An 18,579-nucleotide genomic window follows, 5' to 3' on the forward strand; every position below is an offset into this window, starting at 1 on the left:
TGTGTTTGATTTTATCATTTAAAGATATTTGACATTATTGAAATTTCAAAAATATGATTACCCATCCATGTTCAGTCATAGTAAGAGAAGCCTTAGATGTTTCTAATTTATTAGTCATGTTCTTGTTGGACATTAAAACTGTAATGCAATTTTAGCATTGTGACTTTCAAATTGATTGCTGTAGTAACCAAATATCAAGAGGTAAAATTATGTTTGTCTCTTCTGCATAGAAGAAAAATTGTCTGGAAAATGTTATATGATTTTCAAATTTCTTTTCTCAGATTCTTAATGACCATTTAATAGCTAGCGAAAAACAGCATATAATCCAGTGGGAAGATTTCATGAAAGAACAACACAGCAAACAGGCTGAAGTGGATGAAGAACACAGAAAAGCCATGGAGAGGCTTAAAGAACAGTATGCCGAGATGGAGAAGGACCTAGCAAAATTTTCCACCTTTTAAGAACTTTAACCACAACGGTGACAAATTAATAAGAGAACATTGAGTTCCCTGCAAAAAACTGTTGCCACCAAACCATTTAGCCTCTGCTTCAAGCTTAGCAATATATTCAGTGGCACTCTTATATCGGAAAAAAAGTTCTACTAGTCTTTAGACTCTGTTTAATAGAAGAAGAGTGCTACATCTTCCCAGTTTTAAGTGCCTATATATGATTATTTGAATGGGGAGGAGTAGGAGGAAAAATGAGATAATTTTTTTTTTCTTTTTGTTAATCAGAATTGGGTCTTTTCCATTGATTATCTCAGAGGACTGTAAGTATAGACTTATTAGAAAAATGATTTAATTCATTCTCACACAGGGTGAATATTAGTTATTGTGGCTTAGAAGACAGATGTAATAGCTGCCTGTCATAACGTCCTTGGCTATATTATAAGAATGTATACAGTATTATTCCATGGGCAATGTGGACAAAAACAACTGTCTTTGGAGCAGAGATCACATTTAAGAGAGGCAAGTGTCAAAACCTTTTCTCTACTGAAGCAAAGATGGCCACGTTGGTCTTTGAATTGCCCATTGGGAAAGGTTACAGATTTTGCAGTACAGCATAATACCATGTGTTTCACTGAATGACAAAACACACTTGTTAAGTTTTGTGGCCTTCCAGCACTTAATATTTTCAGCTTTTAAAATATACTTAGAAGGAAAAGCTTACCAAAAATATACTTGACGTTCAGCCTTTCCAAGAACCATAATCTTGTCCATAGTATTTACCTCATTTTTGTCTGTTTTGCTGTGGGTAAGCTTTGTAAGATAAATAATGTCTATACATGTTTCAACTGTTTAATGAGTAATCAGCAAAATCTGCCAAGGAGTCCCTCTGGAACCATATAAAGATTCTGGCTCTGAATAAACCAGAAGTGTTTGCCCACATGGCAAATGATCCATGTTAAATGTAAATCCTTTTTTAGTGTTTAACGTCTGTTCTCATAAGCAGGTGTATTATGATGAAACATGTACCAATTCTGTCATCACTGTGATCTTTAAAAAATCTGCATTTAATAGTCTAATTAAGGAACTAAGTTGATTTTTTTATTTGCCGTAAACCAAGCAAAATTAAATGCAATAATTTCTGAGACTTATGGCAAATGAATTGGAGGTATGGATAAATCTTTCAAATATTTTTTACTGCTCTTCAGTAAAGAAAGGCACAAGAAAATACCCAACTCTCTTGTGTTATCTCAGTGTTGCTACTGCAGAAAAGTGACAATGCTTACTTGTGTAAATTTATGGCTTACTGTCAAAGCTTCATTCTTGGCTGCATGTTGAAAATGTGATTAAAGTTAATAGAGGAGATGAAATAAGTATTTGAGATTTCTTTCAATAACACTGAACTTCTGCCAACTTTCTCTGTCCGCTACTGTAGGCTTGACAGGTTCATCAATCATTCTCTGGTACCTGGACTAAAAAAAGAGCACTTGCTGACACTAAGGCATGTTGGAATTTTCTTAATTCTCTTTCAGTGGATGGAAAAAAATAAGACCTTACTTCCAAAAATAGCCCACACATGAAAAGGGAGGGGAACCTTAAATGAAAATTCTCTTTGTACTGTAGGCAGTGTTTGGAATGCTATTAATTGCCAACGCACCATTTGAACAGATGTTATAACCAAGAAGTCAGGACTGTGTGTGAGAGCAAATGTGCTCTTAACTGTGGTTACTCCACTTGTGCAGCGAAGGTTTCTGATGGTATATGTTCCTCTCATATGAATAATAAATACCATACAAGGTTGTATGTTTTATATGAGGATCTAAAGGACTTCCTAAACCAAAATAAATTGGTAGGCTTTTTGAACCATAAACATTAAGACAGTAAATTCTTCCTTTGTAACCTTGTTAGCTCATCAACATAGTGTATAAATAGGACAGTTGATTTGCCTTCCCCTTAATATTTTCACTTATATTTCACAGTTTCCAAATCATTTTTGATATTTTATTTACATATAAAAATCAACTTTAGTAATTACATAATTTACAACATTTCTGTTTATGCTGTTGAGCAGAGATAATATGGGTTCTGTGTAGCTCACAGGATTATTTTGTAATGAGCAAGTGAAGTAATGTTCTGGCCTTTTAAAGTACTATAGAAATATTTATTTTTAAGGTCTGAGTATTGTCTTTTTTTTTTTTTTGACTTACATGTTTGTGGGTTTGTTTTTTTTTTTTTTTTTTCACTTCTTAACCTGTAGATTTTTAAATTGTTCTTGTTGATTTAAGCTTCAGTTGGATTGTGGTTAGAGAATAGGTTGGTATAAGACCTATACATTGAAATGTGTTATCTTATGACCTGTAAAGTATTGTTAATTTTTGTGTTTCATTAGTCCCTAACATAATGGTGTTTTCTAGTTGTTGGGTATCCATTAGACAAAACTTACTCTGTAGTTCAAATAATCCCTTACTTTACTGTTGTTTTCCTTCCGTGTAATCCCTGAGATGTGTTGAAATTTCCTATACTAGTGAATTTTCTAATTCTTCCTGTAATTCTATCAATTTTTTTCCTATATTTTGTAGCTTTGTTACTAGATACGTGACAATTTTAGAATTTTTTTTATCTTTCAAGCTTAAAATTGAATCTTGTAGTCATAGCCTCTATTTCTAGTAATGTTTTTATTTCATTTTTTATTGCTTTTAAGTTCTATAGGCTACACACATCAGCAGGTTAGTATTTGTAAGTTAAAAGTTATAACTGGGGATCCCTGGGTGGTGCAGTGGTTTAGCCCCTGCCTTTGGCCTAGGGCGCGATCCTGGAGACCCGGGATCGAATCCCACATCGGGCTCCCGGTGCATGGAGCCTGCTTCTCCCTCTGCCTATGTCTCTGCCTCTCTCTCTCTCTCTCTCTCTCTCTCTCTCTGTGTGTGACTATCATAAATAAATAATTTAAAAAAAAAAAGTTATAACTGGATTTTTTTTTTCTATCTAATACATTTAAATTTGTTGAAACTATTAATGTATTAGGACTCATTTGTATCATCTTTTGTGCTTTTTGTTCTACCTTTTCTGTTTCCTCACTGCCTATTGTGTTGGTTTTTGTTTTCTTTTGCTTTCTTGAAGATTAATTTTTATTTGCTTTTCCCATTTATTCTACCTCGACTAGTTGAGAGGGTAAAACTCAGTTTTTAACCTTTAATGCTTACCAAGAAATTTAACATGCATAGTTTAAAAAATCTAAAGTTAGTAACTTTACTGTGTTCCTAAACATGGGAGACTTTTGGGCAAAGTTTGATTCCTCAATTAATTAGTGTCTAAAATTTTAATTTATCTCAGTTTAACTCTAAAAATAGCTCTTTTATTTTATATGATCGGTATTTTTTAGATTTACCCATGGTTTATCATTTTATTATCCTTGAAAGTTAGCTGGGTCTACAATTCTAGATTGATGGTTATTTTCTCTCAGTATTGAGTGATATTCTTTAATTATCTTCTTGTTTCAGTGTTGCTTCTGAAATCTCAGTTTTAAGTCTGATCAGTACTCCTTTGAAGCTAATCTGTCTTCTCTCTCAGGTTTACAGTCTGTATCTTTGGTGTTTCATAATTAAAGTCCATATAATAATATGTGTCTAGCTGTGAATTTTTTAATTATTTTAATTCTAGTGTTTTTAAGTGTTTTGAAATTTCTTTTTATTATCCTGTCCACATTTTTTGAGCTTCCTAAACCCGAAAATTAGTGGTTTTCATAAATTCTGGAAACTTTGAACCATTATCTCTTTTAAATATTGTGTATCACTCATTCTATCTGTTCTCTCCTTTAGGAAGTCATCACACCCTGTTCTCTGTATCTCTTTTATATCGTTCCATATTTTCAGTCTCTTTCTTTAGTGTGTTGAATTCTGAATAATTTCTTAAAATCTGTTTTCCATTTCCCTAATTCTTGTGTTCTCACCATCTCTAACCTATTTATAACCTGTTGAGTTTTTAATTACAGGTGTTTTTTTTTTTCTTTTAATTTCCAAAAGTGTTGTATTTTTCTTTCTCAAACATTCCTGATCATTTGGGATAGTTCCATTATTTCCTTGTTTTCTTTTCTTAAAATATATTAAATGTACTTATGTTCTATATATGATAATTTCACATTTTTCTCTTTTTGTGGCTGTAAATCTACAATTTGTTGTGCGTTGTTTTATTTGAAACAAGTCTATGGTGATTTGTTTTCTAATAAGATCAGTGGTTGTGAGTTGGTATCCCTCTAAGCTTTATATTGGGAGATTTTTGTTTAAAATATGTTCTTATAGAGAAGATAGTTTTTCTTTTTCTTGAACTACCAGTTTCTTGTGGCATGACAATCCCTGGATCACTTCATTTTCCACTGCCCTTCAGTGCATACACATACATTTACTCACAAGTAGTGTGAACTTCATCCTCAAACATATGTATTGGCATTCTCCCCTTCACAGATCTACTTAGAGTAAGGAAGGGGACATTTGGGTACTTTCTGGTTTACTCATTGAGAGTACTACCTTTTGGGGAGTTCACCAGTCCTGCTGCTCATTTAGGTCTGTCCCTGTTATGAACTAATTGTGCCCCCACAAATCATTATGTTGAAGCCCTAACCCCCAATGTGATTGTATTTGGAGATAGCACCTTTAAGGAGGTAACTAAGGTTAAATGAAGTCACAAGGATGGGGCCCTAGTCCTATAACACAGTGCTCTTATTAAAAAAAAAGAGGAAGAGACAACAGAGCACTCTCTCCACTTGCACACAGAGAAAAGGTTCATAAGAAGATACAGCAAAAATTGGCCATCTGCAAGCCTCACCAGAAATCAGATTTTCTGGAATTACGATTGTGGACTCTGCCTCCAGAACTGTGAGAAAACCGGTTTCTTTTGTTTAAGCTACCCCATCTGTAGTATTTTGTTATGGCAATCAGAAGGGAAGAATACAGTACCAAACTGTAATTCCTGTCCTCTATGCAAGCATGGCTCCTTAAAACTGGGGCCCTTCTAGGATAGTTACCAATTCCCAATCTAAATTATGCTGTGGATTTTCACTTTTTTCTGTCCACCTTCAGTTGTTTACCATTACTCAACCAGGAATAAATGTTTTCTCCAGTGTTTTTGATACTCAGTAGCTAGTGAGATTTCTCTGTACAGAAATGTTAGACAAGTATGTGTTGATTTTATTAAAATCTACCTCCAAAAGAAATGTCCATATTCTGGAATTGAAAAGTGATACTTTTCCTTTTCATTATTGTGCCAAATATTGTCCATTTCATTATTTATTTTCTGTGAACTAATTATTCCTGTTACTTCTGTTGGATTCTTTCCTTTTACTATTTGCAAACTACTGAAGATAAGAGCATAGTAGTCTTGTTCTGAACCTACGTCACTTTTATCTGAATACTTCACTTGGATTCTTTTCTGTTTCGGACATTACTGTGGTTTGTGAATATGTAAATAGATATTATCGATACGTAGATATAGGTGTACTAGATCTGTGGTATTAAACCTGACGTGCCACGAAAACCTGAGGAGTCACAAATGCCTCCAAAATACATCATAAATTCTCATAAGGTTTCCATCTGAACACTTCCATTCACTTTCTGAACTGTTTCTTAATGTATGTGTATTTTGATGTATTAGGTTCTGGTTGCCATTGCAAATTAAAAATAGAGGGTTTTATTGCTTTGGAATTTAGCATAATGACTGCCTTTCCCGAAACTGTACCCTAAGGCTCTTATGTTGCCATTTGATGCTGTAAGTCTGTATCTCAGGATGAAAAATACCAGAAAAAATATTTTAAACATTCATTCCGTTGAAGTTACCATTATAGAAAATATATTTTCTAATAGTTTGTTCTTATTTCCTCAGAAAAGTTTTATGATCATTTAATTAATTTTCAACTCCAATAAATATGGATATTAATATTTTATTGATTTAGGTGCAATTCAAGGTCATAGAATGGAGAGTCAAAAGCAGTCATATCATTTACTTCATGCTCTTCCTTTTCATGTTTAAACTTTAATTGCTAAAAACAGTGCTTTCTTATGACTGATCTGGCAAAATTAACAAAACAGTATTTCCCTTTGATATTTTCATATTTATAAAAAGAGGAGAAACTGACATTTTCACATACAATGCATTGCACAGAGTAGCAAATTAATAAGAACACAACATCTGATCCTCACAAAAATTCAAGATTCAAATGATCTCTGCAGAAATAATCAAAATCAATTTAAGGTAAGTAGTCAATTCACATTTGTATAACCCAGCATATAGCTTACAGTTTACATTGCACATTTAAGTTATTTAATCTTATTTCATCCTTGTAACCAAAACTTACACACTTTGTTCTTTTGGAGGAAAAGTAAAATAGTAGAAATAACAGGGAATATATTGTTTTGCTCACCTAACATTGAGCCAGCAGCATTAGATAGATAAGTAATACTTTTATGTTTTTTAATTCCATAAATGATATCATGAAAATCCACAGTATAGATGTGTCCCCTAATTTTTCTTTACCATTACATAGTTGTTGTTTTTTAAATGCTTCATGTACTACAAAGATTAATGGTCAATATGTAAAATTTCAGTTTTCTAAAATCTTCTGAATTACTAAAGGTATTTACTGTTTCTGACTGTGCCACAGGATAAAAATTATATTAGTGTGGCCAAGGTTAAAAGGCAGATAAGTGCCAGTAGGGAACAGACCACTGTGTGACTTGAGGTCACTGAGAACAGTCAACAAACACACCAGGTCCAAATGGTCTAGCCTTTTCTTAAAGAAGAAAGGGAATACAAGAGCCAGCCCTTTGCGATGCAGTTAGCCTTCCTGGCCACTCCATAGCCAACGTGGTCAATACTATACTTTATAAAAATGAAAGTGAATACAGATATGTGATTCCCATTATTCCTATAGAGTAATTGTTTTCCTCCCTTAAAGAAAAGAAAAGTGTAATTGAGGCCAGGTGGGCATGGATAAGTTTAGCTTTCATGGCAAATAATCACCGTGTATGGTTGAAAAATTTGACTATAAAGGAAGTCAGTGTCATCTGCAAATACAGTTTTACTTCTTTCGTGGTATTATATATATAGAAAACTCCTGGCAATTTCAGCAAAATACTGTTAGAACTAATCAACGAATCCAGTAAAGTTATAGGATACAAAATAAACACATGAAAATCAGTTGTTTCTGTACACTAACAACAAAAAAGTAAGAGAAATCAGAAAGTGAAATTAAGAAAACAACGCCATTTACATTGCATCAAAAAGATAAAATACCTAGGAATAAATTTAACCAGATGTAAAAGATTGATAAACTAAAAACTACCAGACATTGATGAAAGAACTTGAAGAAGACATAAATAATTGGAAAGGTAATTCATGCTGAAGAATTAGAAGACTTGAACAATTTATAAAATGTCTGTGCTACCCAAATTCAGTGCAGTCACTGCAGATTCAATGTAGGCCCTAACAAAATTCCCATGGCACTTTTTTCACAGTAACAGAACAACCCTAAAATTAGTATGGGACCACAAAAGACTGAATAGCTAAAGCTATCTTGGGAAAGAAGATCAAGGCTGGAAGCATCATACATCCTTGTTTCAAAGTATGTTACAAAGCTGTAATAAAACAATATGGTATTGGCCTAAAAACAGATAAATCATTGGAACAGAATAGAGCGCCCAGACATAAACTCATATGTATATGGTCATTTAATTTATGACGAAAGACTCAAGAATATACAATGGGGAAAGGATAGTTTTCTTCAATAAATAATGTTGGGAAAAGTGGACTGCCACGCGCAAAAAAAAAAAAAAAAAAAAAAAAAAAAAAAACTAGATCACTACTTTATACCATACACAAAAATTAAAATGGATTAAAGACTTGAATGTATATCCTGTAACCATAAAGCCCCTAGAAGATGGTATAGCAGTAAGCTCTTTGACACTTGATGATGATTTGGATTTGATACCGAAAGCAAAAAGTGAGACTACTTTAAAAAGTTTCTGTACATTAATAAAATGAAAGTTATGGAATGGGAGAAAATATTTTCAAATCCTATCCGATAAGAGGTTAATAATCAAAATATATAAAGAACTACAACTCAATAGCATAAAAGCAAAAATTCAAAAAAAAAAAAAAAGAGGACCTGAGTAGACAACTTTCCAAAAAAGTCATACAAATGGCCCACAGGTGCGTGATGTGTTCAACATCACTAATTATTAGAGAAATGCAAATCAAAAGCACGGTGGGACATGACCTCACACCTGTTAGAGTGGCTACTATCAAAAAGTATTGGCAAAGATGTGAAGAAAAGGGAACCTTGTGCACTGTTGGTAGGAATGTAAGTTGGTGCAGCTACTATGAAAAATAGTATAGAGGTTCCTCAAAAGATTAGAACTACCATAGGATCCAGCATTTCCACATCTGGGTATGTATTTACAGGAAATCTTAACACTATCTGGAAGAGATAACTGCACCCTATGTTCATTGCAGTACTTACAGTAACCGAGATGTGGAAACAACCTAAATCCTCAGTGGTTGAATAGATAAAATGTGATCATATACACACAATGGGATGGTAAGCAGCCACAGAGAAGAAGGGTTATTTTGTCATTTGTGAAAACATGGATGGGCCTGAAGAGCATTTTCTACCTATATGTAGAATCTAAAAAAAAGATCACAACAAACTGAACAGATTGGTGGTTGCCAGAGGTGGGGGTGGGGAGTGAATGAAATGGACAAAGAAGATCGAAAGATACAAATTTTCATTATAAAATTAAGTCATGAGATGTACAGCATGGTGACTGCAGTAAACAGGACTATATTGTGTATTTGAAAGTCGCTAAGAGAATAGTTCTTAAAAGTTCTCATCACAAGAAAATTTTATAACTGTGAAGTGGTGGATATTATTGTGGTGAACATTTGCCAGTATATACATATATCAAATCACATTGTACACCTGAAACTAATGTTCCATGTCAGTTACATCTCAATAAAGCTGAGAGGAAAAAGTCCATATATGAGGTTAGCTAGATTGTATTTAAAAGTTTCTCTATTACATAGATGTAATTCTCAACTTTTATGAAATTGCTTACATTGCAAAAATTACAATTCTACAAAGTATCTTGTAAAGGTTTAATATAATGCATTCCCTTAAAATATATTTGTAGAGAATTTGAAAAGGAAGCCACAAGGCAAATTACTTAAAAAAAAAAAAGTCATGTACTCTGAAAGGCTTACACAGCTTTTTTGAAAATGTATCTTTTTTAAGAAAATAGTTTATGGGGGTGCCTGGGTGGCTCAGTGGTTGAGCGTCTGCCTTTGGCTCAGGCAGGGAGTGATCCTGGGGTCCTGGGATTGAGTCCCGCATCGGGCTCCCCGCCCTCTGCCTATGTCTCTGCCTCTCTCTCTGTGTCTCTCATGAATAAATAAAATCTTTAGGAAAAAAAAAATGGTTTATATAGTTACAGTAAGATCACTGTCACAAAATTTTAAAAATGTGCTCAATTGCATATTAAATATTAATTTTAAAATTAATTATACATCAATTTATTAAGATGGAAAACATTAATGTTTAACTTTACTAAGCACAATTTTGATGCTAAATGGGATCTGCCCTTCACTTGGAATCTAAAATTTATAACTAAAGCCAGCAGGTGTCACTGTGATAACAGATTTTTTTTTTCCTCCTTCATCTAAGCAGTTCTATATACCATCTATGAACAAAGATGTGTAAGAGATAATTTAAGTTACATCACTGGACAAAAATACCAAAATGCAGGAAAGTATGTGCTGGATTTCAGGAGAGTTAGGATTACTTTTGAGAATACTTTTGAGAATTATATTCTTTCTTTATTCGTGTTACAAACCTAGATTTCTTTCATTATATTATTGATGTGAGGGTTTTATTAGTGGTAACAGCGTATAGTGAAAGACCCCAGGTGATGTTTTGGACTTTATACTGAAGTATAGACTAGTACACAGATGATTGGGTTTCAGCTGTGTAACCAAAACCAAATCAAGAAACAGCATTCCCAGGAATGTTTTCAGATGAATTTTGAAAAGCCATTGGTCTTTTCCTCCAAAGTAAGGTAGAGTAATTTCTAAATGAATGTTTAGAGACAAAAATATGTAATCAATGGAAAATAATAGGAATTGAAGAGCTGGTTGTGAGGGCAATTTTCCCCTACCTGATATGGAAGCCAAGGTAAAATTTAATGAACATCTGTTCACTGAGCATTGTGTAGTGTCTGGATTTTATTCCAAGAGAAATATAGTCAACATAGTCCTCAATCTTAAAGGAATTTATGATCAAGTTGTGCATATATAATAATAAAATAGATCAAAACAATAATATGAATCAAGGACCATACTAGTATGTCAAAGACCATTTTTGGCATATATATGTGTATATATGTATGTATGTATACACAGACACACACCCCATTGTATACAAGCAAGTAGTTTAAGCAAATTCCAGGTAGGGACTATCTCTGTGAATTGTAATCAGAGAATCGTTCTATTATTAATACAGGTAGAACTTGAATTCATTAGGATTTAGAGAATGAAAAGGATGGCAAAATATTTCCAGTTCAGTTTAGTTCAGTATGCATTTATGGAGGACCCATGTTCCAGCCACTCTATTCCTCAATACATACTAAGGCCAAAGAAGTGAGTAAAGCTTGGTTTCCACCCTTGTTTACTGAAAACACAGGAATGCTCCTGGCAAATTCGATGGGTAACTTGCAGACTCTTCAATGTGGAAGACGGTGATAGGGAAGACTAGGAATTGGAAAGCTCACTGGTTTGAGAGCCAGAAGACTTACGTTTCAGCCATGCTTCCATCACTACATTTATACAGGGACTTAAAACACATCACTTAGAAAATTTTCACGTCATTTCGAACCTGAGTAATTTGTGTTTATCCTGTAGGCAATGAGACTGTTAGAATAAGTGGCACTGTGAAAGTTACAGGAAGCTTATTCTGTGGACTCAGATGTATGCCTGATTGATAGAGGAAATTACTAACCTGCTCGTGGATTTTGAGAATGTAGCTGAAAACAGCAATTCCTAGTCTAGACAGGGCAGGGCTAGAGATGAAGATCTGGGTTTGGAATTTAAGGTAGTGGGAGTTCTTAACATCCATATATAGATACATTTGTGTGCTGTTTGTATTACGTATGCCAATCACTAGCACAGCTTCAGATTTAGATATTTCCTTTTCATATACATTCTTAATTGGTACCCAAGTGACCAAATTTTTGCTTTTGAGAATACCATCACTATAAGTTAGCAAAGTAAAATGGTACCAAAGGGTCTTCTCTTCACCTTTTAGGTATTTTGCTTTTATATAATTAGTGAGAAAGTACGATGGGGTTTTATTAAGCAGCTAACCCCTCATTAAGGATTTCCTGTTTCCTTTCCCAGAAGACTAAATTGTTCAAGGACAAAGAATGTGTTTTACGCTATTTTATATCCCATGCCGAAAACATGTGCTAGCTATGTAGTAAACAAGGGAAACTCCCTACTTCAGAGCTAGTCATGGGTTTGGTTAAGGAATATTTGAATTATCCTCACCGTTTACACTAGTGTTTTACCAGGATTGAATACGAAGAAATACGTAGACTTGATTAACGTGTTCCATTATTTTTAGTCTACACCATCAGGCTTCTGGTCTATCACCATCTAATTTATAATATTTGCTATTTTTCTTAGGAAAGCTTTTAAAATGAACTATCTACTGCAAAAATAGAAACATGAAATCTTACCTTTTTGTGAAACACACACACATAATTACTCCCAATTAACCTATATATATATTTTTTTTTTCTAAAAATTTAAGTCATTTGTTTGGAACTTGAAATGGATCTCTAGATGGAAACAATGATGTACATAGTGATTAGGCTCTTAGCTAGCCCACAAAAACTAGTATGTCTCAAATATCATGGTACCAATAATAGTGCCAGTAATATGTAATGCTCTAAGCCACTATGTTTAATTTTTTTTTTTTTAAGAAGTCCAGAGTTTCAACTTGAGAGACCTGCAATGAAAATATGTTGCCTGATAGGGTCAGAGGAAGCAGGAATTCCTCAGTTCCTGAAGAGGGACTAATACAGTATAGGCCAAACCCTTCTGTATCCTCCGTCCTGGCCTCCCACCATTCTGCTTGCCTCTCTATTGTTCTACTCACTGTCTTGAAACAGAATGTTCTGCATCTCATTTCCAAATGAAATCACAGTTTCTCTCTTATCTGGTGTTGAAGAGATTTTGGAATTCTTAATAGAATTTGTTGAGAAGCAGCAGCAGATGACAGAAGAGAAGCACCTTTCCCTACCACCACCATGCACACTCACACACTTTTGTAAATGTACCCGGGTGACAATGATACTTTTTAAAACCCTCCACTGGATAAAATAAAGGTATCTTCATTTGCAGATTCGATGAGCTTCATACATTTTTGTCTGAAGTTCTCTAAGTGTAGGATGTTCTGTGACGTGGCTGAGCCAGCTGTGAGGTTGCTGCCTACAGGCTTACACTGGAGCTTGAGAAACAAGTGGCTGCAGAGAGCAAGGGAGTTGCTCCCAATTGCACTACTTTAGTTTCTTCCTTTCCTTCTTGCCCAAACTGGTCCTGCTATCACAGACCTAGGTTATCGTGAAGTGCGTTAGATTGGTGGTGGAGATCCCAGGTCCCAGTGGCTATAAGATGATAACAAAACACCTTCCTGTATCTGATATATGACGTGTAGCTCTTGTGTTGATCTTGGGTTTATTGTCTTATAATCTCACATAAGTATCTTCTTGAGGACACAGAGTGAGACTGTACTTGAGTCCTGGAATGCGTGGACATTACTGCCCATCACCTGAGAAAGCGGAGATTCTTAGGACCGGTGGGGCTGAGGACCTCTCCCCCCCCCCCACCCTCCGTTTCTCTTCTGGATTTTCAGAAATCTAGTTACACTTAGCATTCCTGGTGGGTTGGGGTTACAGATAACCCGTACCACATGGAGCTAGTCAGGGAGTCCTCTTGATAGGAGTGCTTGAGCCTAAAATGAGTGAGATTATTTTATTTTATTTTATTTTATTTTATTTTATTTTATTTTATTTTAATCTTATTTTATTTTATTTTTTTGTGAGTTATGTTTTATAAACCAGATTATCTGATCAGGGAAAGGAAAATGATTATAGTAACAGGAAAATAGGAGGCGATACTCATAGTTGCTGCGGCCACCTGACTGGCTGAGCCAAGTCTAGATGCCCATTTGTATGCTACCTTGTATTTTAAAAAAGCAACAAAACAAAACCTTGATTAAATGTATGCAGAAGAAAAATGCATGTTTCAAACATTAGTTAAGTTAAACTAATTTTATTTCTTTTATTTCCTGTTTTTCAGATGAAGAGAGAAAAATTTAGAGACCATTGCAAAATCATTAATTTAACGAATTACAAATGTGTTAAAACTACCACCTAGACCCCAGATGCCCTCCAGAGGCTCCACATTTACCCTTAGCTACTGCTCCATTTATCTGCTCACATTTAGAGTAAAATGCCTGAATATTTGCGGCTGTCTGCACTTACCTTATAGTCCCTTGAGGCCTTTCTAGCCTCCTTTTCAGTACCACTCCTCCATTGAACCCCCTCTTGTCAAGGTCAGCAGCAACCCCTATCAAGCCAAATCCAATGCTTGGTCCTGAATTCATAGTAATCTATCTCAGCAGTTGACACAGTTGATTACTCCCTCCTTCTAGAAACACTGTCTTCACTTGGCTCTCTGATCGCCATATATTCCCAGTATGCCTTCCGCCTCTCTAGATATTCCTCTTCTTTCCAGCCTCTAATTTTATATGTGCCTCAGGGTCAGACCTCCAACCTATTCTCTTCCCAACAGCCATGACTTTAACCAGCCCAATTTATAGCTGACTCTTCCCCTCACCCATTCAAAAATCTGCCCGATGAGCATCTCTACTTAGATAGCTAACAGGTATCAAGCTTCAGTGTCTAAACAGAACTCTTGATGCCTCTTGCTCCCAAACTGTTCCTCCCCCAGTCTTCCAAATCTCAGGATGAGATCCCACTGTTTATGCAGTTGCGTGGATCGAAATCTAGGCAGTGTGCTTGGTTCTTCTGTCACACACCACATCCAGGACACCAGGTAGCCACGTTGGCTCTGCCTTCATAATATATCCCAAATCTAACCGCCTGATTTTACCAGCTCACTGCTGCAATTCTGGTCTAAGCCACTATCGGGTTTTTCTCCTAGACTCCTGCTTCTTAACCAGTCTCCTTGCATTTGCTCTTGTTCCCCACTGATTCATTTCCCTCACTGCAGCCATGTGTCTTAGAAAGCATTGTCATGGTCATTCACCTGCTTAAAACTAATGATGGCCTCTCCCACTCAACAAAATCTATACTCATTGGCATGGCCAGTGAGGTCCTGTCTATGTCACATTTTATCTTCTGTCCCTGTGCACCTTGCTTAGTTTCATCTAGTTACACTGGCTTTCTTGCTGATCTTCAAACATACCCAACCCCATTCCCACCTAGGTGCCCCTGCCCAACATGCTTTTTCACCATATCCAATTAAGACTCCCTCCTTCACTTTCTTTAGCTCTCTGTTCAAACATCACCCCCTCAGAGAGGCCTTCCTGGATCACTCAGTCTAAAATAGTTCCCTCACATTTGTGTTTAATGTCCCCTGACTGAAATATGAGCTCCATGAGGGCAGGCCCCTCGTCTGTCTCACCCGTTCTGTACTCTTAGTGCCTGGCATATGGGACTCATTGATTAGATGGGTGGATGGATGGATGGATGGATGGATGGATGGATGGATGGGTAAATAGTTGGGTGGGTCGATGGATGGAAGGATATGCTGTAGTCTAGCACTCTGAATTTCTTCACACCTGATTTTTTTAAAGTGTAATATGGAAGAACTGAGGGATTTCTTAATAACTTAATTCTGGCTCAGCGGTTAAGCGTCACCTTCAGCCCAGGGCGTGATCCTGGAGACCCGGGATCGAGTCCCACGTCAGGCTCCCTGCATGGAGCCTGCTTCCCTCTCTGCCTATGTCTCTGCCTCCCTCTCTCTGTCTCTCGTGAATAAATAAATAAATAAAATCTTTAAAAAAAATAACTTAATTCTGCATTTGGTAATGGATTTTTTAAAAACCTTTAAAGGTAGTACATCCTTAAACATTTAATAGTACATCCTTAAACATTTGAATGACAATGCCAGGCCTGGATACTTCATAGAGATGGCTTTCTATTTGCTGACATCCTACCTATAGTAATATACTGTTCAAAGGGAAATGAATTCTCTACAACAACTATTGGAAACTAATGTTGAGTCATAATAGAGAATAGAGACTCCAACTAGAAAATTTTCAGTACTTCCCAATTCATTAACAAACCAATCTATTAGGAGATACGACTATTGTCTGAGTCAGACAGAAGTGTCTGAGAACCATGAGAGATGGGATAACTGAGGTGGTGAGAGTATTCACTGTGAGTTCAGTTCTATCTTGACTCCTTATTAATTAGGGGACCATGGGTAAGTTACTTTGCTGCTCTGTACCTCAGTTTCCTTATCTGTAAAATAGGGGTGGTAAAAGTATCAAAACTTACCTCATAAGTTTGTTCTAAGGGTTAAATGAGCTAACTTATGTAATATATTTACAACATAGCCTGACGTATAAGTGCCATATTTAATGTTTGTTTTTTAACAGTTTTATCATCATCAGCATCATCACCATTGATTCTAGATGTCCATCTGGGAATTTATTCTTTGCAATCCATCCATAAAAATGTTGATAGATCATGATTGTAAACAGTTTAAGCTTCTTAAAGTGAAGTCCATAGCAGTTCCCCTTGAGGCACTTAGCTGGATTAGACTGCTTTCTATGATCTTAAAATACATATTAAAGCAAAAGAAATACTAGTTTTGTAAATCCTTAGATGGCACACCCATACAGCTGGTACCACAAATGATGTCACATTTCAGGAAGATCGGCTAATATATTCCATGGAATCAAAGGTACTTCTCAGGATGAAATGTTTTACTTCTAGCTCCCAGGCTGGTCTTTGATTCAGACCCAAATTAGAGAAAAACCTCGCCTTTCAAATAGGTCTTTGCTGAACCAATTTTGACAGCACTTAATGTACCAGCGTTATTTATTACCACATTTAGTAATTTTGGTGAAATTTCTCATTTCTCAAAACAAGTTTTGCTTACACCCTTTCAGAAGAATGTTATTGGTATGTGGGTAGGTTGTCTGGGGCCAGCCTCTTATCTAGAGCCCAGATTCAAAAAGTCTGAGTTCAGCGAAGTGACTTAGACTGCGTGCTTTTGTTTTGTTTTGTTTAATAAGCATGTATGGGTCTTGCTAAACCACAGAGCTACCCCCATCCAAGAACAATGCCGCACACATCATTTCCTGAAATAATGGAGTTGGAAGGCAATTATCTACTCCCAAAACAGGCTGAAACAACAGTTCCTGATATTCTTCTCAAATACTTTAACTTCCCAAGGAATCCGGAAAAAATAATTCCATGAGCCGGTGTTGTGAATGAAGGTATGACATTTCAGTTTCCTCCGCTGGAATCCAGTGACCAGCAGTAATGAATTACTACCCACTTGGCGTTACTAAGAGGGGCTCTGGCTGGGTAAGTTGTTTGTCTTTGCTTTGGGAACACCGCTCTGCGTTATTTAGCCTCTTATGAGATGGTGGCCTTGGGTCCTTTCTTGTCCACTTCTGGGAACCATCTCAGAGATTACCTGCAGCTTCTCGAACTATGCTTATTTATGGCATTGTTTTTCTTTTACTCCTTAAGAGAATTTGGGGCTCCTGTTTCAGGCTCTCCAAAAGAAGTGTACACTTTCTAGACAGCATTACTATCCATTTCATCAAAACATGTTTTTGAGTAGTGTGAGAGCTTTTTGAACCCTGTGGGTCCTTTATATTTAGTGCGGCTTGTGAGATATTCACAATAAGAACTGGCTTCTCTGTGATCCTTAACAATCTGGACATCACCGAGGTAGCCTCATCGTGTTCATGGCAAACAAGAGAAATAAAGACTTCTAATATTTAGACATTGCCTTCTGGAATTCTCATCTGAAGGAAAACTGGCATAATAAAGGATTTCATCACAGGTTTTCTTCTTTGTGTCCTGAAAACCTGGGGACAGTCGTTTGGACTTTGAGCCTATATACTTTGGACTATGCCAACTATATACCTTTGGAAACTTCCAGAAGATTGCCTGTTTGAAATTTTATCTGAATACTGGCCTTTATATCGACACACTCCATTGACGAAATAAGAGGTATAATATATTGTATGTAAGTGTCACAAGGAGTGACATTTAGCAGAATGAAGAGAAACTCGCGACACGTTACATTACTTAGGGAGGTTGCGTACGCTGTCTCCGAAGTTTTTCACAGTAGGGTAGACTAATTTCAGTCTGGCTTGTTTAGGTATTCATCCATCTTCTCCCTGGAAGCAGAGGTATTGATTTAGTGTCTCTTCATTATGATCCATCAGAATCAAATTGCTGGTCATGTTCTGTAGCGAAATATGTAACTTTTAGAAGTGTAGTGTGAAATTTTGCATTTGAAATTATTTATTTCTGATTGATTTAGAAATTGACCAGCTCTTCAGGAATAGTAGAAATAGCTATATTGAGGTTTTCTTCCTTTAAGATACCTTTCCATTTAGCCTGGCCCTTACTTGGCCAACCAGTATGGTTGGCAGCCTTCATCTAACTCCTCCTGTTGGTCCTGTGTCCACATGAAAGAATTATTCACCCACTTGGTCTTGTCTTTTGACTCCCACTGACCCTTTTCAAGCCAAGAGACTCAAATTGAGAAACTGTAGCTGGAAATGGTCAATTAGAAATGGTAATAGATAAAATTAAGAACATCTAAAGAAGAGTCCATGACAACAACTAAAAACAAAAGTAGGGCCTGTGCCATCACACAGGTCTTGAGGGAAAGCAGACCATGTGTGGATTGTGGTTAAAGTAGTCTTTCTGGTTGGAAGAGAGCCAGGCAGGAGGTCTTGGCACTTTGTTGCTTCTGTGGAGTGTGCCGGGCCAGGTTTTGGTGGTCTTCAGTCTAATTTAAGAACTTAGAG

At 36.0% G+C, this 18,579-nt stretch overlaps 1 protein-coding gene across 9 annotated transcripts in view; it reads left to right on the top strand.

Moving 5' to 3' along the window:
• Positions 1-18,579, top strand: part of BLOC1S5 (biogenesis of lysosomal organelles complex 1 subunit 5) — a 137,583-nt gene that overhangs the window by 41,192 nt on the left and 77,812 nt on the right. Inside the window, exon 6 of one of the 9 annotated variants that reach the window (XR_013373746.1) lies at positions 282-416. The exons of 4 other annotated variants lie outside the window; for them this stretch is intronic. Coding sequence is in view for 3 of the 5 variants with exons in the window: in XM_077886110.1 (XP_077742236.1) it covers positions 282-461 (180 nt within the window). In the remaining 2 variants the exon portion in view is untranslated. Of the gene's footprint in view, positions 1-281; positions 1,820-16,978; positions 17,114-18,579 lie in introns of those variants that run through there. 4 more of the 9 variants (XR_013373750.1, XM_077886111.1, XM_077886110.1 and 1 more) reach the window with 4 other exon arrangements.

This window comes from Canis aureus, chromosome 37, assembly GCF_053574225.1.
Source record: "Canis aureus isolate CA01 chromosome 37, VMU_Caureus_v.1.0, whole genome shotgun sequence".
In the NCBI taxonomy this organism is placed as follows: Eukaryota; Metazoa; Chordata; class Mammalia; order Carnivora; family Canidae; genus Canis; species Canis aureus.